The following is a 24,579-nucleotide window of genomic DNA, read 5'->3' as shown; positions in this document are numbered from 1 at the left end:
GCTCACTGTTTGCTTTGCAGAAAGTGACGTGTGACAAACGTACAAATTAGGCTAGGACTTTAAAAATTCAACTGTATCATCAGTGGAAAATGCCTGACAACACATGATCCACTTCTGCTCATGAAAAGTGTGGCACGGATTTATCATGCATCCAGTTAAAATGCTTGCAGTATTTCCTGAAATGCTCCTTATATCCTATATGCTATCAAGTCTACATTCCTGTACCACTGAAATTCAGTAGCATAGACTTCACATTAAGTTTCATATATTCTGATTCAGTAGCTATTCTGTACATGGTAAATTGGCATCTTAACATAATTTCTGTTTGGAAAATAATAAATAATCAGACCTTCCTTTGATTTCTATTAATTTCAAAGAAAAACTGGAAGTTCCTTTGTCAGAGCTGAACATGTAATTGAAAGAACAGACTTATGCTCAGACAAAGGAAGGAAATGTCCTGTATTGATATATTTTTAATTAGTTCAACTATGGAAAATGATAGAATCAAATAATTTATAAAGGAAAGCTGCTTTTTCAAAGCACAGCACCTTTATATGAGATATATATATATACACACACATATATATACCCTTTTTATATCCTTAGTGTTATCAAAATCTCTATCAAACATACCTTAATGCTGTTCCGTCTGTTTAATATCTAGTATTTAACAACACCTTATCAGTAGCAATGGCAATTTGCTGTCTGTGCTCCCCAAGAGAAGAATCACCTGAGCACTTTCCTGCAGCCCTCATTAGACAGCTTTCCAGACAAGTGTTCCCCTTCTATGCTAATACCAAGCTGTTCACAATATATTAAAAAGTGAGCTGCAGTTCCTTTCAGCTGATGCCAAGTTATCTCCTGGCATCAGATACAGTGTGGGTCTAAACTACACACCTGTCTGAAGAACTCTGCTCAGTAAAATGAAACAAGACAAAATAAATACACTAGGTATGGAATTGCTAGGATTTTCTGACTTTCATCAAGCTAAAAGTGAATCTTGTTGCAGTGCTATCTATGCTTCAGTTATTTAGACCAGCACATAATGACACGTTCCTTCCCAAAGTTTGTGGTGAATGAATTAAGACCATGATACTGCAAATTACCAGGTATATATTGCTTCCTTCAGTGGAAAGTCAATGAGCACATAGAACTATATCATACAGAGTTCTACCAGCATCAAGTACACATCTGATGAAGGATGAAACAATGAGAAAGGATTCTGCTCATTACAGGTAGCAAAAATGGAATTATTTTCCCACTACTAGGTATACTGAAATGGATAGACTAAACACATGTGCACAAAGAAAGAGTAATCGTTTTCATTTCTTTCATCAGCGAAATAGTAAAAGAACAGAAATTGATTGGTAAAGGAATGGGATAAAAAAATCTACAACATACACCCCAGTGTGTTAACACACAACGCAGCTTAACAGTTCTCAATTTTCAAGAGGCCTTACCTTTTTCACTTTCACACCATCCTTTGGAGTTTGCTTTGTTGACAGATTGTACCCAATCATCTGTTTAGCAAGCTGTTCGACAGTCTTAGGGCTACAAACAAAGGAAGAAGGTTAGCTTATCGAAAGATACTAAAAGACACCTACATAGCTAGAAGCAGTTTATGCATACTTTCTCAATGTTTAAGTCTTACTCTTTAGTTAGATGGACTCCTCCTTTCAATCCACTGTTGAAAGTACCTTTTCCTCTCCCTCCAGCCAGAATCTGTGCCTTCAGAACAATTTCCTTTGCCTCTGTAAAAGAAAAACATAATGCACTTCTACCAATTACTGAGCTTGTTAGTTTAAGTTTTAAAAGCATTTCCAGGTTAGATTGTTTAAAAACATCGAGAAGCTCAAACAATAAGAGGAAATTAAATTCACCATTCGTAAAGCCACATGGCAAAAAAGAAAAACCAATCAGACGTTGAAGAATAAACAGACAGTACCTATTAGCTGGATAAATACATCATTATTTAGACCAAAATCATGCTATCAATACTACATGACCTGCACAACAAGCTGTATTACCAGCACGCAACTTGACAGCTTACAATCTAGCATGGCCTTTTTAAAGGATGTATCAAGCCATATTTTGTATTGAATGCAGAACAAAAATGCTCATCAAGGATAATAAATTCCAGTCCTTTCTCTGAGTACGTGTAGGCAAGGCTATGGATGTGGTCATAAAAGAAGAAATCTTCATCCCCAAAGGACAGGTAATCGTAGAGCAAGGGCACGAGCTGTGAAAACATGTTATTCTGTTCATGAGGCAAGACATCATTTCAATCTGTGGTAATGTGAGTATAACAGTGTCAAGAAAGTGCAGGGAGACACAGAGACAGAATTAACTGCAATAAGATCCACATTCCAGACTGAAGGGATCTTCACATCCTTCTTATTAGAAGAGGAAGAATGGGAAGAAGAAAACAACAAACCAAAACCCAGACAAACTCCAAAGCACTTCTTGAACCACAAATGTCAGCTGGGTGGCTATGGAATGCTTATCAATAAAGAATACTGACACTTCTCTCAGCAGCCAAAATACTATCAGGTACTTTGCAAAATGTGAGACCCTAACAGGAAATTAATTGTTGTTAATTAACAACATTACGCAGTGCCTAGAAAAGGCTAACATTTTTGTTTCATGACTGACTCTTTCCCTCTGAACTCTGGGGAGATCTCTGACTGCAGTGGATGAGGTCACACCTTGAATCAAACTGGTTGATACAGGTACACAAGAAAACATGGTAATTTCACATTAAATTGACAGACTTGCTACTTAAATGGCACAGAGTGTATAGATACTCAGAGTCAAACAAACACCGGCTTCCTAGGCTCATATTACATGCAAACACTTTACGGATGATTGAATACAGGTTTGGAGGTGCAGTCTTTTTTTGGTGAAGACCAGTTCTAACACAGCATCATTTCAAAGTTTCAGTAACATAAACTTCAGTGAATAGAAAGCAAGTTGGATCTTAGGACAGAATAAATATTATGAAATAAATATTCTGTTTTGTGCACTAAGGCAGAAACGTATTTTAAAGATAGCTATTGGAGGCACTGTATCAAGAGTGACTGATTTCCAAGCTGCTCAAGCCCAAACCCTTCCACATATTTATCCGTTCAGTAACACCTGACATATATCACTCTGAACCTTAAAAGCCTCCTTGAAAATACTTCATGCATTTGAATATATGTTCTCGGCTCCCTATTACTCATGCCACTCCACAGCAGATAACAAGGAAATTTAAATGCAACAAAAAGTTTTATATCAAGCATTTTCTAAGCACACAAATTATTAAGATGAATTAAAACCATAAATCATTTTCCAAGCTACAGCAGTAGGCCCTAACGTTACAGTAGGTGCTGTGATAAAGAACCTGATATAGTATTGCTAATAGGTGCTGCTGCAAACATTTAATTAGGTCAGTTTACGTGCCGACCACACCGACAGGGTGGGTTTGGGATGTCAGTGAGACGTGATGTCAATTAGGGGAGCGCTGATCACCCCTGTGCACAGATCCTAAGCCAGCAGCTCCTTTTTACTCCTAACAGCACGGTACGTAGAGTTGATTTTCCTCATTTGGCTACAACAAACGAAGACAAAGAAAGGAATTAACGTCTACGTTTTCAGAATCCACTAGAGGACTATCAAGGCAATGCAATGACTTCAGAAAAACAACTATCAAAAGCATAAATAAGCACACTAGAAAGTAAGCATAACCACGTAAAGATTAGACCTGAGGAACTAATCAATGTGGGAGCTCGGCAGAGCACGGCACGGCAGGTTCTGCTTGCCCTGGGGAAACCAACAGGAAGCAATTTAATTCAATAGTTATTTGCCCAAGCTCTGTAAAATGAAGTAAACCAGCCAGATCTTATTTTACAGTAACTAGGCTTGATCATTCAGTACTTACCAAGCTGATTCACTACTTAACAACACCATTTTATTTAAAGAGCTGGTTTCCTGAAACGTTCACATAAAGTTGTCTGAATGCCATCTTCTGCCTGAGTTCCCAAATTGCTATGAAAATCTACCCCAAAAGACAAGCGTGGTTTTAGCTGGGATATATAAAGCAATTAATTCACCTTCACTTGTAGGCACTAGCAAAAACAAACAAGAACTAAAAAGGAGTATATAAAGTCAGTGTTACACTTATTAAAAACAAAAAGCTGTCATTAATTTAAATTAGCAGCCTTCCAAACTGTCGTAGAAAGGTTGGAAAAATGTTTTTAGGGTGGGTTGTGTAGTTATAAATACTGCATTTGAAGGCAACTAGCAGAAACAACGCGGCTTTACACCCCCGTAAAGCACAGTGCAACATTTTCAACTGCACTGCATTTGGTAATTAAGGCTCCAATGAACTTCTGTTTATGTCCAGTGACTGATAAGACTCTCTGGAAAATGAAAAAAGGAAGCAAGCAAAACAAAACCCACACGGATTGTTTCTTAAGTGCACACAGAACTGATGCCACAGATTCAAAACCTTCCTAAACCTTAAAAATAACAATAAAAAAAAGACTTTGGTGTCACTCGTTTAGCAGCAAACAGTTGCAAACTTCTTGCAGATTAATGACACATTGCTGGTAACAGTATGTGTTCTTAACTAATTTTAACTTGAATGCATTATTATCTCGGACTTGACAGTTTGCTCATTGAATCCCATACACATACATGTTTTACATTACCCTGCAGAAAAAAATTATATATATATATATATATATATATATATATATATATATATATGTAAATATGCATGTATATGTGTATATATTTTAGACCAAAATACAGCTCATGCCTAAGCCAGATGCCATTAACTACAATAGACCTGTAATCCCCCAAGTTTAAAATTTCACAACTGCAATTGGGTCCAACCTTGTTCATTTCTAACATTTCCTCCAAGAATAGAGGAAAAAGCCCTAAGTGCTTCTATTTTAAATAAATTCCATTGTTTCAGGAGAATAGGATACAAAAGTCCAAGGCACAAGCATCCCCCACATTGCATTCAGCAACACATCTCCTTCCCTACAGTCAACGCAGCGCATACCAATGGCGGAGCTGCTCCTTGCAATTGCAACAGGCTCAGCTCTATAATGAAAGCCTATTTAGAATCAATAAAATCAGTCCTGCTTTTGGGAGCTATGATTACTCTGGTCCACTGGTAATGCTTGCAGCAAAAATGAACAGCTTGTTCTCAGCCCACTGCTGTGTATATTTAACTACTGAATTCCTGATCGTGAAACAATATACTAAGAACCACAGTTCTACTTGTTATATGGTATGTTAATTTATTACCTGTGAACAACTTTCCATTATTATTGATACGACTGCGTGATTGCAAATTAGCCGTGTTAACAATCACATTAAAGCATGCTGTAGCTTACCAAAAATATGCTGCTGTAAAGAATAGGGAATGTAAGCCTGCACAGCACTAGGCCTCACTCCTGCCTGTTGAACAACACATCTGTGCTCCAGAGCACTCCGGCAGGGCAGCACATTGAGAGCACAGGGCTAAGCAGGAGGTAGCCTCACATGGCATCCTAATGACATCTCTGTCTCACCATGCAACCTTCTGCAGCTCAGCTTCTCTGTCTGCAGGGGTTCTGTGAAAATTAATTAGCGTTGGCACCTCTTGAAAATGCAGAGCCTGATTCAGTATTACATTTGTGTATTCTTGCCCCAGTGTAAGGCAACTGATGACAGGAAAAGGGCCAAACTCAGGCATCTCTTCTGTTATGAGGTTAGGACACGCTGCAAAAAGAGATGGAAGTAACCCATGGGAACAGTGTGATGAAGACACATTGAGGACAGGCCTAATTCACATCGTGCAAAAGCACTGTCTGCTCACTGACCCAAATGGGACCATAAACACTGAGTCCAACCTACTCAGTGATTTTTCTAAGCCTTTCCTGATTCAGCTTCCTCATCAGTGCTGATAAGCAAAGGTGCCCTTTAAGGTTTCTGGATAACATCCCAATCTCCCCCAAATGGTGTCTGCAGTTTAAAGCTCATAAAGGGAACTCTGAGGTGTGGAAGGCAGAGACAAACTCAACTCCCAGACTTGACCTTATTGGATTTGATAGTAAAAACTTTCCTTCTCAGCAAGGAAACCTCATTCCTGGGGTTTCAACTGTCCTCTTTTATTTTATTTTTTTTCTTGTTTTAATGCTACTGCAGGAGTTTCTAGCCTTCCTTTAGGAAAGAACAGCAATTCCTCTATACTGCTCAGGCAGGATCCTGCCAGGTGCTTACGGTTCTTTATATTGTTGTCCAGAGACACTCTCATGTACTTGCTTCAAGCTATAAGGTTAGATAATAAGCATAATATGATGATAGTTAAAAATGGTAACACAACATAATTCCCAAACTGAACACTGACTGTTCAAGTTTCTCCAATAATTTTTCATATTTGGGCCTCTTTACGTTGACTTTGAGACAATTTTTCCCAAGGAGCAGTTATTGCTTCTCCTGCTGCTACCAAATTCTGGGTGCTCCAGGGATGCCCAAGGTCCTTCCCCAGGCTCTGTCAGTGTGTCTTCTACAGACTGAGATGGGGAATGGGAGCTGACCACAAGGAGATTCCTCCTACATCTACAGAACTATTGCAGTGCTTAAACACCTTCAGTTGAAAAATCAATTTGAGTTTCTTCATCCCTCTTCTGATTTTAAACTCCTTTCTTCTGTTATTCCCACTCTTCCGCTCCGTAAAACCAAAAAGGAATTACATTCTTATACATCTACTTTCTATATGCTTCGGTTTTCAGACAAGTGTTGAATTAAATAAATCATCCTTTTCATGACTCCATGGTTTTGAATATATTGTATATTTATTGCTAGATTATAAGCCTCATTAAAATCTATAATGATAAATTAGTCAGTCTCTTGATTCTGTCAGTGCTGTTATTAATTGCTTTTGTAGCCATTACTACATACTCCACAAGTGATAAAAATTTTAAAGCTAGATAAAAATAAACTACACTAAAGTTCACTATTAACACTGCACCTTTAAACCTTGTAGTAAAAGTACTCAGGTATTCTCACTTATACATAAAGTTAAAGCTGATAAATTACTTATACAACAAAGAGCCAGTAGAATTAAAAAACCATGCATGTTGAGCCAGATATCCTACAAAGAAAAGTTTCCACATTAAAATTATTTGATTGTATTCATGTTATAAATTTGATCAGTCATCTTATCTGTGATATTTTCCATCCAGCAAGAATTCCTCTTTTCAACCTAAGTTCTCATTCAATTTAATGAAGATTTTACTCTGATAGACCCAGGGCTTATAAAAAAAACTATAAACTTTGGAAAAGCAAAGAAAAATCTCAGTAAATTCATTCCACTATAACCTTGTTTTGGTTTCAAGTTTCCTTTGCCTTCTCTCTCTCTTTTTTTTTTTTTTTTTTATATTTATAAACATATTTCAGAAATTAGCAGACTCGGGCAGTTCAACTGCATCCTAAATTCTTGATTGAACACCACAGCACCATTTATTTTAATGCAATTCAGAGAACAGGTTTCATGCAATCTGTAGTGCCGAAGTCAAGCAGTCATTAAGAACCAAACTCTGCTCTCCCCCCTAGCTGCAACAATACACACACCTGCTTTCCTGGAAGGATTTCAAAACTTCATTCTTTGAGATTACATATCAGGAAGACAAGCCAGAAAGACAGAAAGTCTTACTGACTGATTCTGCTTTTGTCCCTTACTGAACTGTTGGGACTATTTTGAAAAATAAGTAGTTAGTGTAGAGTATAGAAAAACTGAGAAACATGTATTAGTTGTTTCATAATTCACGCTGAGGAATGAAAGAGTTACAATAGAAGACGTGACGTTATTAAACATGGAGAACAAAATAAGAATCCCGAGTAAACTATCAGGAAATTCACATGGTAAAAACTAAACAAAACAGACATGAATGAAAAACAACAAAAAAAAACCAACCAACTCACAAATAAATATGCAGAGAGTAAAGATAACTGCCACGTCACCACCATTACTTGAAGGAGTGTCAACTCACTCATAATGTAATGCATGTGGTCATTACTTGCCAGTCAGCCCCTTGCCAAGCACAGCCTTACAACCAGGCCCACCCATGCACAATGAGATCCTTGAAGGATAAGCACTACAGACAAGAGGGCAAAGCTAAAAGAGATGGAACACATCACACCATGGCCACTGAGCACCAAATCAGCAGCCTCTGAAAGAATGAGAACACACAAGAAGGAAATCAGAAGCTGCTCTAGGCCCAATTTCTACATGTTTGGCAACAGCAGTGCGGCAGGACCCACTAACCCTAACCCTGACACCAACTAACCCCAAGAGTGCAAGATGTGCACGTGCTGCCCGGCCTCAGGCATCTCCCTGCTCCCTTGGCGCTCCTCACCACATCAGCAGCAGTCATCTCTGCTTCATAATAACTGAGAGTGATGAGCATGAATTCACAATACTGACACTTTCATCAAAACAGCTCATTATCTCCTTAATTTCAAGCATGCGCTAATGCCGTCTTAGCATTAGAGTACACGCATAAATATTTCACGAGCTGGAGTTTTGACATGTTTCATGAAAATTTCTTAATGAAACTCCACACCTAAAACTTTTCTATCTATTTAAGTAAAAGTACTTAATTGTTCTTAGCTGGAAATTTGCATTTTTAGCAAAATTAATGTTTCCTTCCTGAGACACCATCAAATAATACTGCTCTACCTCTAAGACTTGCAGCCCTCAGCTGTTCATTTTGTAGGGCTGCATTAAACACGACACCTATTGCTGCTCAGACTATAAATACATAAATTCACACCAATGCCAGAACCATGCAAAGGGACAGCAAATCTGGCAGTATTTTGATCTGAACCAATTCCAGTAGAACTGTTCTCCAGCAGTTCAAACCATCATCTGGCTCAGATAGAAGAGCTAAGTACAAAGATTTTTGCTGTAAAGCTGAACGTTTCCTGAACCTCTGAAGAAAATCGTGCTAGACTGGTCATCACCCGGGAAACAACTGGGTGGGAAATATTTGCTACACAAATCTAGTCTAATTTATGGAAGCACATTCTTTTTGGCAAAGAATATGATAAGGCACACAATGAATATAACTATCTCATTTAAAATAATAGTTTTTTTTGTTACATCTGGTAACAGGTCTGAAATCCAGATGAAGTAAAATCAAGGAGCAGAGCTGGCGAGCAAAGGGTTTGCACAAGGCTAAGTGCTATATAAGTTCTTTTGTAGATGTCAGTGGGACTTTGTAGATGATCAGGTATGGCCATCTGGCCATCTGGAATATTAACAAATTTCACCCTAGTGTGAAAAGAAAAGTCACAAAGAAAAAAACTGATGTGAATCGGTTCTGATGTTTCATTCCCGTTAAGGTTGACTAATGGCAGACTTCTGAGCAAAAGCTTATTCATTTCCAAAGGCCAAAACTAGAAAATCAAGTTAACCAAGTTTGAAACAGCCAGAGAAAAAAAATAAAAAAGCCCTCTTCATCTGAAGGCTTAAAAAAATGGTGAAATGATGAAATTAAAAAAATAAATGGAGAAATACATATTTAAAGCACAGAAACACTGCAAGAGGAAAATAAGCATATTTATTATGGCATTAGGCAGTACGAAGAAGAAATATCCTAGCCCTCTGGCAACAGGCAAGCAAAGTACTGCAAGCAGATGAAGTTTCATCTGCGGTAAGCCCAACTGTGTTTAGTTTAATGTAAGATGGAATCAATAATAAAATAAGCATAACGAATAAGGGAGAGGTTGTATTATAATCCTCTGTTTGCTTTTGTTTACTTATCATACATGAAGTAAGGGTGATGGCCAAAATAATTTGATATTGGAAAAAGGTTAGAGAGGAAACCCATTATCTAAATTTGCTACTACCTTATTCGGTATTTCAGACTTAATTTCCACCCACTACTCCAAAAGGAAAACTCACTGGCCAGTGATACACTGCTGAATTTAAATTCAAAGCCTAAAAAAAGTTTTCTTTAGAAGACAGTGCCAAACCTTTACCATCTGAATGACAGTCAATTACAGATCTACAAAGACAACCAAACTACATAATTCCTTCACACGCATGCATTAAGCTGAGGCACTCAACATAAAACCATTCAAAAACACATCCCTAATGATAACTGGCATCTCTGCCAATAGTAAGCTAAGAAAAATAATTACCTTTTAATGTTTTTTCTAGATTTCTTTTTCCTTCCTCTGTTTTCTTCTCTTAATTTCACACCACCTACAGACACTTTCCAAACACTCTGCAGAAAGACAACTTGCTCCAGGTATGCCAAGAAACATTTTAAGTTTTACTCCCAGTCTTGGAGATTTCTGTTTTTTTAAACTATTGTATTGAGAAAAAGTCTTCAGTTTTTAGTGTTTGGTGGAAACAAGATAACGTAAATGCTACAGACTTAGCTGTGAAGACTTGCTGCCTATTAGGAAAGGATATGAGAAAAACTCATCAAGTTTTAAATGTTGTGACTGCTGCTCCTTGAAGCTAAGATTGCAACTACTTAGTTGTGTAGATAGAACAAGTTTCTATTTGATTAGCTTTACAAAGGAAGAGAAAGTAAAACTGGGATAAAACCCTTTTCTCCCCAGAGATGAGGATTTTCTTCTACATTCACAAATTAATTATTTAGATCACACTGTAAAACAGTTATCAAAATACACAGTATCCTTAGTCTCAACCATTGGCTTTCCATCTGAACTAACAACATTCATGACCATGCCACTGTACCAATGCATGTAGTCTCTCTTCTTGTCTCAGCTACTTTTTACCCTTGCATTTTGCCTTGTGGATTTATGAGCTGCTTGTTACTATGCAGAGTTACAACATGCTCTGTATGAGGACACTGGGCAAGCTGTTAGCTCCATTAGCTTAATAATTGATTTTCAAGTGTGATTTTCAATTAATTTCATTTTCCCCATTCCACTGAAAACCAAAATTACAGAGCCATATGGTGCTTCGTAAGTAACAACTAAGAGTTATTTCCTAATCTTTATGCACCAAAAACAAAGGAAAAAAAAAAAAAAAAAAAAAGAAAACCATAAAAATCCTTATGGTCACAAGGGCACAGAGAAAATGAAGCTCTGGAATGTCTCCAGCTGTCCTATAAGCTCCAAGGACTTCCTCAACTTCTTGCCCCTTCACATATTTCTGGTCTGTGTTAACCTCCAGATAATCCAATTAATCACACTAAATGCCTCAAACCCACCATCAAGGTCTTTCTTCTGAAACAGCAACAACAGCTTTTACAAAGATCTGTGTAGCACATGGAGTGTTCTGATACTCAGCTTTACCTACTGAAATCCCTTAAGGTGAAATGGAAATAACATGGCTACCTGCATTACTGGACATTTCTGGAGTAAGGTCTACATACATTGACGGAAGTTTTCTTTAGAAGCACTTTGGATGACAGCTTTTAGTACTGCCCACTACAGGGAGTCACACTGATGGATAGAGAACACTTCTTTGCACAAGCATCCAGACATGCATAAGATACACTAGCCTTGGGTGCTTGGAAAGCAAGTCACCTCCAGTACAGGCAGATGTGAACACACAATATAAATGATTCCTATCATCTGCACATCTCCTGGGGATAAAATTGACAAGAGATTTTGTTAAGCAAAGAGCAATAGGAAGAAAATATTTTATATACTTAGGCATCAATGGATTACTTTAAAGTCATGGGGACTGTATGACTTTCTTAATATACCTATTTTTAAATCTGCTGAATTATTGCATTCAAAAATACCGTACACTACAATCCTTGTCAGTTCTCAAGAGTGCAGTTTTGTCATGCTCATCTTTCATGGAAAGACATTTTGAGGCTACATTGAAGGTAAGCCAAAGAGAATACAATGCAGCATCCTTGCACATTCATATTCACAGGATTATTTTCCCCTAACAATCTTTGTGCTACTTTTATATGAATGTTCATGCTTTATGTATATTTTTATACACATATACATATAGATCTACTGGCATAAAGATGTCATTAACATCAAATCTTAGAATTTTCATACTTTATAGTACAGAATACAAAATGTATGGTGACTGAAGGGACAAAAGAGGGGAAAAAAGCTTCCTCTCCATTGTGTATTTAATTTGAAATGATTTCAATTTTAACTGTTGTTTGCATAATACAGAAATATTCAATTAATGTCAAGCCTGTATCCTCCATTAATACTAATACAAACTAAAAGTACTTCACAAAAAAGATACCTACCTACGTACTTCACAGGTCTGGAATCACTTAAAAATGGGTATCTTCTATACAGACACAAGCTTACATACAATATTTTGCATAAACACACCTTATAATCTTAGCTATTAAAAGAGAGTACAGATGCTCAGCAATGTCGCTTGAAGGCATAACCATCTTCCCCCCAAATCCACAAGCACATTACAAGTAAATAGCTCTAATATATCTCACCAAACTGCATCAAGCCAGACATACTGTATTCCTTGCTTAGTTATGAAATGGCAACAGCAATCCTACACTTACATCTAGGCAACACATCACAATTAAAGAATTTGAGTGTTACGTAAGGACAAAGCTTATTATTGAGTGATGTGTTCAGCCTCCCATTGAGAATACTTCAACTTCTGCATTAAAGTCAACCTGGTTTAAGTCCCTGATCTGGTAGACACATCATTGGAGATACAGAAAACTAAGCCCTGGAGCTGGGATCTTTTTTCCTGGGAAGGTATATACAGCAGTTGATACATCTGAAGCCAACATCTGTACCGGGAGGCAAATCAAATCCCATGGTCCACTGCTCACATTTTCCTTCCTTGCTATGCTATCGGGCATTTCATGTTGGTATTTGCTTTAGGTTTTCTACAGCCTGCAACACGGCCTACATGATTCTATCAGTGTTAGGACACGACATGCAACACTGTGAAAAATACAGCAACCGCTTTGGTGCAAAACAGCACCCCACAGATATTTCCTTGTCAGAGAAGAGCTACAGCTTTTCTTTAAAGATACACAACCCCAACCACAGTCAGAGCAATCCATTTCACTCTTCAGAATGGTTTTTCAATATTCCATGCATATTTAAGCCGAAATACCATGTATTGCTCGAGAAAATACATGCAAGTCTGAATGAAGGCATCAACTTCCTCACATATGCACACATTTTTTTAGCAATGAACAAGGTAGTATAAGAAGTTACTCACTGTGTCTTAATTATGTATTATAAACATCAATAATGTTTTAACTACTAAGAAATGCTGAAAGGCAGCAATTCACTTATTAAATTACTGAAGAAAAACAGTTATCAAAAAAGTAGGCCTCATTGTACACTCATTCATCCCAAAGTGACATTTTTTAAGATCAGTAATTGATTTCATTTATAAAAGTAATTATTAATCAAACTCTTTCCAACTTCACCATGCAAGAAACGTCACCTCATGCACACATCCTAAACAAATGGATCTAAGCCATTCCTCATTTCCTTTCTTAGCTCTTCCTTTTCTATTTTCCCCTCTTTTATATATTCATTTCTATTGTTTCACAAGGGAAGTCTTTTTCGAATCTGTCACAGACGTAGCCATTCCCATATTTTTCTTCAAAGCAAATTGGACACACAGCCTCTGGACTGGTTTTAAAAGCAAGCATATTGGATACATGAGAAATGAAATCAGATAACATACAAGTAATTTTCTTTTACTTTATTACACCACTGATCTGAAGCTGAACATCTACAATCGCGTCCTTTCTTTCAATTGACTAACACAACCTGCTTTTCTGATATTACTTCAGCTGATGCTCGCAGAACTAAGTATGCATCTGCCAAAGGAACTTTCAAGCAGCAGTAATTAAATTGCTGTTGGGTCCTGCTCACCTGAAGCAAAGTTAAAATATCAAGTTTCCTGGGTTTCAGCATGGGAAACATTATTATGAAGAAAACCGATTTAAACAAAACCCTGGTGGGTCACAGAATAACGGCCTGTGAAAAACCCTCCAAGGCAGCCTGTATGGTATCCCAAAGGCCAAATGAGAAGATGCCAGAACAAGGCATAGAGGTTTGCCTTGCCCAGGATCAAGGGTAATTTGTGTGCTTGTAACCTAAGAAAATGGCAGCAGGACAAGAAACATGGAAGCAAGAGAGGAATATCAGAGTGAAGAACCTGAATTGCCTTGAGAAATCAAGTAATTTCCTCTAGGAGTAGAATTTTTCATAGCTCTGCACAGCGCAGCTCTAAAGAAAAGCCTCAGCCAGCACTGCAGAGAAAGGTGTTGATGGAAAGAGAACAAGACACCTGAGGCTCTAACCTTGGCCATCCAGGTTAGTGAGGCGTGCTTCATGCAGTAAACTTTTCATGAAGCTCTCAGCTGTCTTAGCCTAAAGAAAGAAGAAACAGAGCAACAAATAAAATGAAAAATCAAGAGCGGAATATTTTAACGGAGCTACACAAACTTCTGTCCACGCAGTGAAGTGGCACTGCGATGCCATCCCCTGACACCACACACACTCAGTGGGCAGAGCTGGCAGCCTCCTGTCAATGTCTCCAAGGACCTATTCTGTTACACAAGTCAATGAACAAAGGAAGAGAAATCCTGCAAATATGCAGTCAGAAGATCATGCACATTTTATTACTATTACCATTCCTCAACATGGCTTCTTATCAGTCACCTCTTTCAGAACAGCCATCAAAAATTAAGATTTAATTCTGCAGTATGTGAGCTACAATTAGTTTAAAGTGGCTCAAAGTCTATGCTGATCAAACACACAGTCAGACTTTTATCACTTATTGACTTCAGCCTTGCAAAGCTATCACACAGACATCCAAAATAAAGGTCCATGGGTTTGCTCTCAAAGCTCTCCTTGAGTACATCTGATTTGATGAAGGAGGACGTGGAGCTTCTCAGTGCTTGAGGAAGTCTGGATCAAAAAATATAAAATAAAATCACAGGCTAAGCATTATAAATCATTCAATCTCTGGCAACCAATTGAAAGCCTTTTATATGAAGGTTCTGTTGTTCAGATGCTACAGTGCAAAGTACCCTGCCCTGACAACTCTGGACTCCAAATAACCCAGAACTGTATGATAATTCTGCTGTTTCTGAAACTCCAGACCATCTGTATTTGAAATGAGCATTCTGTAGACAGTTCTCTGCACCTTTACCATTCCAAGACGTGCCAAAGTACAGAGCCCCAAATGTAAACACCTTCTGGCTGCATGGGTGAAGACAAACATATGGACAGTAGAAATAGTATTTCCCTACAAAGATGCACCTCAAGTCAGATGCAGCCTATTTATTATGCTTATAGTATCCACTGTATTAATATATTATATGGCAAGATCACTATTGTCTATACAGCAATCCACTTTAAAAGGTGGAAACACATTGAAGTCAAGCATTACTTCTATCATTCTCTACCCAACAAAGCAATTCAGCCACATACAGTTAAGCATGCGTCTTACAGTCCCAAGGCTCCTACAGCCACAGGGGCCAACTGTGCCTCCAGACCCCTCTGTGTGCAAAACAGAAATGAAAGCAAACAATTAGCTGCAGTATCACAGTGTTAACAAAAGATTTGCTTTCCCAACTGAGCTAAACTTATCGCGCCTGTTTGTTTATGTTTAATTTATGCAGAAAATAATACATTTTATTAAAGGAATGCCTTCAAAGTTGTTTCTCAGTTTGGGGCTTTTAAAGTTTTCACACTCTTCCCTTTTCTGTTTTTCCTGTTGACAATTTAACGTCCTCCTCTTGTAAATATGTGCCTCTAAGAATAAATCACGTTTTATTATTAAAGATAAAAATATGATTGAATATAAAGCAGAAAAGCCAATCTCCATAAAGTTTCCCAATACAGTGACTGAAATTAGCTTTTATATGATGATTCAAATATGCATCCAGCCAAGCATTTAAGCAAGAGTAAGAGTAGCCTAGCTGTGCGTGGGCCTGAATATCAAATGCATTATATACTACCCTTAAAAAAAGGACTCTAGAGAAGTACAATCAATGATAATTCTTTATAATGTAAGTATTCTGCAATGAGAACCCTGGTATATCTGAGAACCGCTGTCTTTATCAGCAACAGAAGTCCATAAAATTAATATAAGCCTTTTTTGTTTGTTTTTTTAAACATTTATATTCAAGTTTTTTGTTGTTTTTTTTTTTTTTACTCCCCATACTATTGATTCAGATGAAAAAAATAACACAGAAAAAACCCACTACTTGATTCTTCTGTAAATGTACTCTGCTTGGAAAAGTGCCTGCATGAAGCACACCAGGGAACAGGAGTGCCAGCAGCCCGTCCCACCTCACCCTTTGTTTAGGCTGTCAATTCTACCTTTTGATCTTTCTTTGCAGTTGAAGAACCAAAAATTGATTTTCCCTGTTGAACTGAAGTTATATTAAAAAAAAGGGGGGAAAAAAAGGAAAAAAAGGACAATACTTTATGTAAGATCCTTCACTCTCCCACATAAGCCTATTTCTTTGTTTATATACAAAAGAAACTGTGTTTATGTTCTGGCGAAAAGTACTTTCAGGTAAGGAATGTTCTCAGTGCACTGACTGTGGTTTCATAGTAAACTTTAAAAAAAACCTGGGGCTATAAGTCCCCTAAATTGGTCTCCTGAGGAGGAATGCACGTACCTTGGGAGCCTGCGGGACTTCCAGAAGCTGAACTGCAGGAAAGCAGCAGTCCTATTTCTTAGGTGACTTAGTCAACCTAGGCTGCTCAAGATCTTGGTCATAGGCAAGGAGAAAATGCAGTTTATATAGAGACAGATACAAATAAAGCCAAGAAAATACAGTCAGTATAAGTGTTCCACTCACTTTCTCACAATCTTCAGAGATAAACCACATAACTAAAATATTGGATCTTCTCCATACTAACATTGTGAGCACCATAAACAAGCAGGTGACCGTGCCATTTGTTATCTCCTTCCAAAACAGCAGTTAATCATTCAATGAGAAATATTCTGCATACTAATTGATTATTAAATATGCATTTTAACTCGCTGCATCACCAGGATTACCAAAGGTAGGAATTAATTCCTTTGTGATTACATTTGAATTTCAGCATGAAGTGCTGACACAGGCAGAAAAGAAAAAAAGGTTCCCTAACACCTACAGGTATCACTGGTAATAAGAGACTGCACACGTTCTGTAGCTTCTGGAAGGAAGCTGAGCTCACAACTTGTTGAGCTGATCCTGAAGCTCCAGAAGAGCTTTGGACAGGCTCATGACTTCCCACAGGGAGCACAAGCAGCCCATGCCCCTTGCAGGCTCTGAAGAGTGCAGCCATCCACTGTCTCCCATGGTTGCTCCAGCCTTCTAATCAGTCTTCTTCCATGAACTTGGGAAGGCTTACACAGCTTTGCCAAAGCATTTTGCTTGAATCAATTCAGCATTTGATTTGTCACATGGGATTTATTCAGAACAGTGGGTGGATAGCATACCAAATGCAGTGTAATTGGGACCGAGCAGTCTGTAGAGAGGCCAACCACTGACAAGTTTACATCCAAAGAATACAAGCTGTGACTCTCCTTAAGCTATATGATTACCTCTTTAAATCTTGCAGAAAGAAGGATGCATAACACAACCAAATTTAGTAGTGAAAAAGGCTCTTTCTAATCCGTTAAAAGATAGATAGAAGGCCACGGACACTTACATACAGTAGGCACTTTAGCAAGCCTCATAGTGTTGAACTGGATATTTAGAAGCTTTCTTTGCCTTCCTCATCCATTAAACCATCCCATGTAGACACCCCTTGGTCCTGTGAGATAAGGCAAGCATCCTACACACCAGTTCAAGCAGCTTACCATTTCTATCCCAAGCTCCAATCACTCATCACCTCTGCACCAAAGATAGAACTATATAGTACATTTATACTTAAGACTTAAGAGTTTTCCAGATTTTCTACCATTGGATAAGTGTACATAAATAAATGTAAAGGCACCAGGGAATTTTAGCTTCTCGTCTGGCAGTCAGCATTTACAAGGAAAGATGCATCTCAACACGGAGTAGAAATCAGCACTGCTCAGTTCCATTTAGGCTCACTGCAAGATGAGCCCTGGGGGGACACTGCAAGTATGTATATGCCTGGAATCTGCATTCTGCATGTTTTAATGAAATCACACAGTCCTGGCATCACAACGAGGGAGCAGTTGTAACAAATTCCAAACTGCAGCTTTCTCAATTACTCACACATAAAGGGAAAAATCAAAACACTGAAACTGGAATAAGCAGCAACCTATGTTTGCAAAGAGACCCGTATTAAACTTGTCAGCAGAGAACCATATCTAAACACCATCTTCATGACTGTGGTCCAGCTGAGAGTTTGAGTGCTCTGTCAGTCTGCCGTTTAGATGACAAATGTGTGACCTAAGCACCATCCCCACAGCCCCTGGTATGTATCCTCAAAACCAGATGCAGTGCCTGACATCCCAGTAACTATTAAGACCAGGTTAATATTTAATTAGCAAGTTGCCTTACCATACAGGGGAAACTCAATTCTCACATTGTTCACAAAGTCACTGAATTGTGCCTGCCTGGTTTACAAGTGCTGAAAAGAACATTACAATATATGACTACTTTCTTCTGCACTGCAGAAAATAGTTTCAGATTTTGTTGAGGTGTGAGATATAGAATAGGGCAATTTTTCCTCTAAGAAGCAGAATTCTTGCATGAGGTTTACCTGTGCTTCTGCTGCCTCTTCCACTTCACCCTTCTTTGAGATCAAGTTCAGATCCTCTGTTTGAGGAAGCACAAACAGCATTGGTGGGAACAGTCATCACAACTAACTCCCAGAATGTCTCGTGACATAATTTACCCACCTTGCTAAAACAACTCACAGAAAGGCAAGAGAATATATAATTAACATCACCCTGCCTGCTGTCAATTGCACTAATTACATTCCTTTCTGCACAACTGACAGTACAACATTAGATAGGCAACTTGAGTAGCTTCACTTAGCTACCTCTGATCCTAGCCATTCAGAGTCTCTCTCTAGTATTTAAGCTGACCCATTTACTTCCTTTCTTTAGTAGCTCATTCCTTTCTGAAGGAATACTTCATGCACTCTGTGGAAGTGAGTATGTATGTATCACTATTTACAGGATGCTAGATGTCAAAAAGTGTAAAAACAGCCATAAATCAGAATCTGTAACATTCTGATTGTTACAACAGCCACAAAGCTGAACAAACCCAGAAGAGGCAAGAGCCTTTTTTGGGAACTGAACAAAGTGCAACATGGAGAGACATGAAATGGTTTTCATCCCAAAACTGCCAAGTGACTTTTCACTAAGTAAGGATCTTCAGGCACACAATTTCTTATAAAGAAACAATTATTTAAATAAATACTATCTGCATATGGACTTAAGATCAGACTGTCACTCAAAAGCTATTTATAGTACATGTTAAGTGCTGCATTTAAATGGCAGATCACTTTATGGTAAGAGACATAAGATTTTATTTATAGGGAAAATTTGTATAAGCAACTAGTTTTGTTTTTTTTGTCAAATAGTTAAATTTGCAGTAATCTGCCACAAGTCTCTCTTGTTCCATTTTCATCCCAACCACATATAAAACAAAAGCTGCATTATACCGCAGGTAAGATGTGGAAAAGCAAGTAGCCAAAAGAAAATTCAAGCTTTAATGAGCTTTAAAAACCACCACCACCAACAACCCCACCAGAACCCCTGCATAGAAGATCCCTCTGAGATAACAGGCACAAAAGTGGATGCTGGACAAGCAGATGCAGAATCTGGATTGTTATGACAACAATCTTCAGTGGAGCACAATGCTCACATACCTGACAGGCAATGAGATGAAGAAGGCTGCTGCTCAAACACACAGGTGAACACCCGCAGGGATGAAGGGCTGAGATTTGGCAGAGAGTGAAGGGAAACACAGGGAAATAATGAACAGTCTTCCAGTGACTTGAATAGACTTAGGATGGGGCTAAGTGAGAGGTTTTTCTCCTTCTAACAACCCAAAAATGAGCATAAACGAAATAGTATTAACAGATCATTCTTGAGCAACTGTTAGAACTGCTCAAATACACTAAGCAATGAAATGATGCTTCAAGCTCAAAAATCTCACTTATCACAGAACATTTCAAGCATCTGACTTTTCCCCCCCAAGACTTTCAAAATAATTCTGCATGTGCACCATAGTTACACCGCTGTAACATTTCCTTCTTGCCATCTACCACCTCCTCTTCCTCCTCTTTTTCACCATTTATATCGTTTACTATTTATACTGTAAACTTCTCGAGGTTGCCTTACTTTCCTCTCCCTGCAAAAAATCCAGAGTTATTCTTAAGCATTTAGAACAATAAACATATTGAAGATTTATAGCATGAAGTTTGGCCCTATTTATCTTACTCAGGTGAGCAGTACAATTGAGCCCAAGGGAGGTGCAAGAAAAATGTTCTCCTTCACTATGAGGCAAGAAACAATAGCTGACTTGAACAGCAGGACAGGGGACAGTACAGCACGCGGTCAACTTGGAAATTTTGTAAGAAAACAAATATCACTTAAGTAATAGCACAGCTAACTTCTGGAACTAAGTGTTTTTCATGACAATACTCTCGAGAGTTAATGCCTCATTTAAAGTACACCATGGTACATGAAGTTAGATAGCATCTCCCAACTGAATTCAGCAGAGTTACAAAGACACATTACATTTTCATGAGTGTGTTTAAACGTTTTACTTTTCTGAAACAGCAAATATTGGAAGAAATGTAGATAAACATATTTTAAATTCACAGCACTTTCTCAAATAGGAGGCAGCAGATTAATGATGTCAGATCATCTTCAGCTTCAAAAAACTGCCCTACCACCTTCAGTTGAGATTATCTGCATAGAAAATATCACAGCCCCTTAGCGGTTGTACTTCTCAATTGCTGGATGTATTCAGAATATCAGATTGTAAACTCCTTCCATCTTCAAAGATGAAAAAAAGCTCTTCCAAGTCATACTAACCTTTGCAAAATAACGCTTAAGCTTACTCCATAGGTCAAAGGAGGCTGGGGGAGGAAGGGAGGGAAAGGAGATATCAGACAATGTTTCTATTGCTTATTTTGAGCTCTCTGAGCATTGTGCAGCTCACAAGGTCATCTGTGACAGAGATTTCCAGCTTGGTTCATAAACCACATATTCATATCGCAAACAAACAGGTTAATATTCTTATTCATTGATCACAGCCCCTCCTAAAACAGCACCTATTCCATAAGGACCGACATATTTAACAGAAACAACTGACTTAAAAGACGTTACTTCTTCAACTTGCATGCTGAAAATGGTTATCTAACAACTGTACTTTCCTGCTACATTCTGTCACCTACGGGATGCTGGTGGAGAGCAGGGAAATGACAAAGGCATCCAAGTAGGGCAATAACCAGAACATAACCCATAACACTCAGCACAAAAAATAGTAATAAATAAATAAATAAATGGAGCAATACTTCAGAATTCAGTTAAAGAAAAGCATCTGAGCAAGAGCTGTTTTTTTTTCAGCACAATGTTAATCATTCAAGAATAACTACTCAAATTTTACTCTTTGCAAAGTTCCTCAGTTTAACTTTCACTACATTTGGTCTGGTTCCTCCTACTCCTTAATATGTCCCCCTTCTGGGCTCTGATTACAAAAGGAAGAGTCTCTGCCAGTACCCAGGATACCAGTTAACGATGAGACAATATCAGACCTACTGTCATCTTTGCCCCCTTGAAGATGAAACTGCAGCCTCAAATAAAATCAGTTTCAAACATAAAAACATCCACAGTATGGAGGAAGGAATAAATAAGCTATTTCACCCAAGCAACTACTATCAAACTGCTGACCACACAAAAAGCTTTGCCACTGAGGACCTAAGAGATGCTATAAAAAAGGATTAATTGTAAACCATTCTCATCTCCAGGCAGTCATCATTTTAGTCTTAAATTATATACTAATTCAACGTAATTTTACTACTTGTATTCCCATTAGAAAAGCTTAAAGTAAAAATGAAACATTTTTACAGACGTAAGTATCAATTACATATTTTACACTCTTCTATGTGGGATTAAATACCATCACGCAGCCATCAATCTGAGGAGCGCTGTCATCTCATTTCCAGTTTCTAACCAATATTACAAAATTAATACTTGAAGCATGTCTCCTGCTGAGAGTTTGTTCCATGTAAACAGAAGAACTGCAATTCCTCTGATCAAGGTCACCCCAAAGATCACAACACAACGCAGCCGTGGTAATGAGCCCCAGAGAGGGCAAACTGCAAGCTGCCAGCTGAGAAGCAGATCTTTCCATCACAAGTTTAACCAATAGCATTGGCAGCGTTTGTTATCAAAATGTGCTGAGCTATAATTAATATCAACATTGATATTTATTTAAAAAATTAATCAGGCTTCCTATGAAGTGAGAGAATTCTCAAGGAAGTAAAAGTCACATACGGCTTCTGGACAACATTATTTGAGTCGTATGCTTTGTTAAAACACTAATGGCAACTAAATGGTCATTAAGCTAAGCTGGCATTTCTTTCAGTAGTGTATACTTGATATCACATGAAAGGCTTGTATTCCTTTCTACCTTGAAATGTACTCAGCAATGCAGTCGTTGATGGCAGAATCCTAACAAAACAACAAACAAAACCAAAAATCCAACACATTCATTCATCTTCCATCAGAAGCAGACAGGCCCAGGAGGGGATACGCTGTGGTATTTGGATAAAAGTATCCACTACAGACACAGGTGGATTTGAAAAATGGCTATTTGGTGTCACAGATGGATCTTTTTCAACAGAGCTTTATAAATTAAAAACAACACAAATGCTTTATCACATTTCCAGAGCGAGCCAGAGAAGCAAGGAGCAACAGAATTTGGTTTCAGTAATCAGCCCCGAACATTTTAAAGCAGATGGGCATCTAGAGAGCATAGGAGCGATTGCTCTCCTTTGCAGAGAAAAAAATTGTTTATTTTTTCTGATCTTATACATAAAGCACATCTAATGGTTCTGATCTCATGCATTAGAAAAAATGAGAATTTCATGCAGCTGCTTCCTGATTACACATCTGGTTATTGTTCTGAGGCTGCAAAACTACCCTGAAGAACTGTGAAATACGGTGTGACCAACCCGAAATAAACACCAGCACTCATTTTGTACCTTCCTCGTGACATGCTGCACTTTATACCACCTCTTCAAATTTTCATACCAAGAGCTATGGCTTCTGCCATCGCCTTGTTTTATAAACAAAAATCCACTAATACATTTAACTCAACAGGAATCTATAAGTGACCGCTTTCTCCGCCATGCTTTAAATATGATATTCAGTACCCCATTTCTAGAGCCTTTTTTCCTTCGAGTTCTTACTTCCAAGTAGCTATTTTGGTAATTTGATCAAAATATCCAACATAGGGAACAATAAGTCACAACAACATTAGTGTCAAACATCTGAAATGAGATTTTGATTTGTTAGCCCCCAAGCCATTACTCATATTACTATAAATCTATTAAATATGAAGACATTCGATGACAAAGAATAGTTGTAAAATACCCAACAACTGTAGGCAGTCCCCAGCTTGCATTTACCGACTTATATTCAGCATGTAATTTTCCAACAAAAGAAGCAGGTAAGACAAACAAAACACATTTGTTTGTCACAACCATGCATTGGAAATTAACTATTCCAGTATGTTTTCACCAGACTCAGGGTCTCTTGAAGAATTTTCATCTCCAAACTATTAAAAATGCTGAAATTTATAACTTATGCTGGATCCAGAAGGCTCGATTTGAAACACTTCAATACACGGTGACCAACTTGGACAACATCCTTTCATTTATTTTGCTTCAAAAAGAACAAAACCCATATTTGCAGTTAGGAAAGCTGGAATAGCTTTGTCAGTGTTTCTGGCACACAGGACACAACACGTGTGGCCGTTACCAACAAATGCACATGCTGTTGGACAGCTGCCCATCTCCACACAGGTGCTTGGGGCTGCTGCTCTAGCACGCATAAAGCCAAGTGAGGGAGCCCTTGCAGTGCTTACCAAGGACATTACATTGCTTAAACATTGCAGGGCTGAAAATTTTGCCCCTTCTCAGCAGCATCTGTGAAATAGTTTCATTGCATAGAACTCAGCAGGAGGGGAGCAGGGAGAACAAAAAGGAATTACAAGAGTCATAAACAAACCAACCACAACACGGGAAGAGGAGGCAGCAGTGGTATTTAGGGCTCACATCCAGGAAAAGGGTCCTCTGATTCTCCTGGATTTCTTCATCCAGCAGACAGGGTGAGCGAACTGGATCACTGACACAGTGGTCATTATGGATCCCACACACGCACACTAGTTTATTATTTGCATCGCTTTCAGACATGAGTGAGGTTTTTGATGTTGTCAGCACAACTAAACTTGGAAAAAATATTCTGACAAAAATCAAACCATTTCAACGTGAACCAATAGAGAGAGAAATATTATTAGAAGTGCTAGTGATCTTTACTTAATTTGTGATCATACGCACAAACATTCATTTCCCAACTGACTGTTAAATAAATGGTGGTTTCAGCAAAAGACTTTAGGAAAACAGAATAGTGAGTGTACT

The 24,579-nt window shown here is 38.1% G+C and overlaps 1 protein-coding gene across 2 annotated transcripts in view; it reads right to left on the bottom strand.

Annotated features, from left to right (window-relative positions):
- Nucleotides 1–24,579, bottom strand: part of SUCLG2 (succinate-CoA ligase GDP-forming subunit beta) — a 101,566-nt gene that overhangs the window by 52,101 nt on the left and 24,886 nt on the right. For both annotated transcript variants that reach the window (XM_072347059.1, XM_072347060.1), the window contains exons 3-4: nucleotides 1,652–1,751; nucleotides 1,461–1,551 (exon numbers count right to left, since the gene is read on the bottom strand). In XM_072347059.1, coding sequence (XP_072203160.1) covers nucleotides 1,461–1,551; nucleotides 1,652–1,751 — 191 coding nt within the window. The remainder of the gene's footprint in view (nucleotides 1–1,460; nucleotides 1,552–1,651; nucleotides 1,752–24,579) is intronic.

Source organism: Excalfactoria chinensis, chromosome 12, assembly GCF_039878825.1.
Source record: "Excalfactoria chinensis isolate bCotChi1 chromosome 12, bCotChi1.hap2, whole genome shotgun sequence".
Taxonomy (NCBI): Eukaryota; Metazoa; Chordata; class Aves; order Galliformes; family Phasianidae; genus Excalfactoria; species Excalfactoria chinensis.
This window is presented reverse-complemented; position numbering and strand designations above follow the sequence as displayed.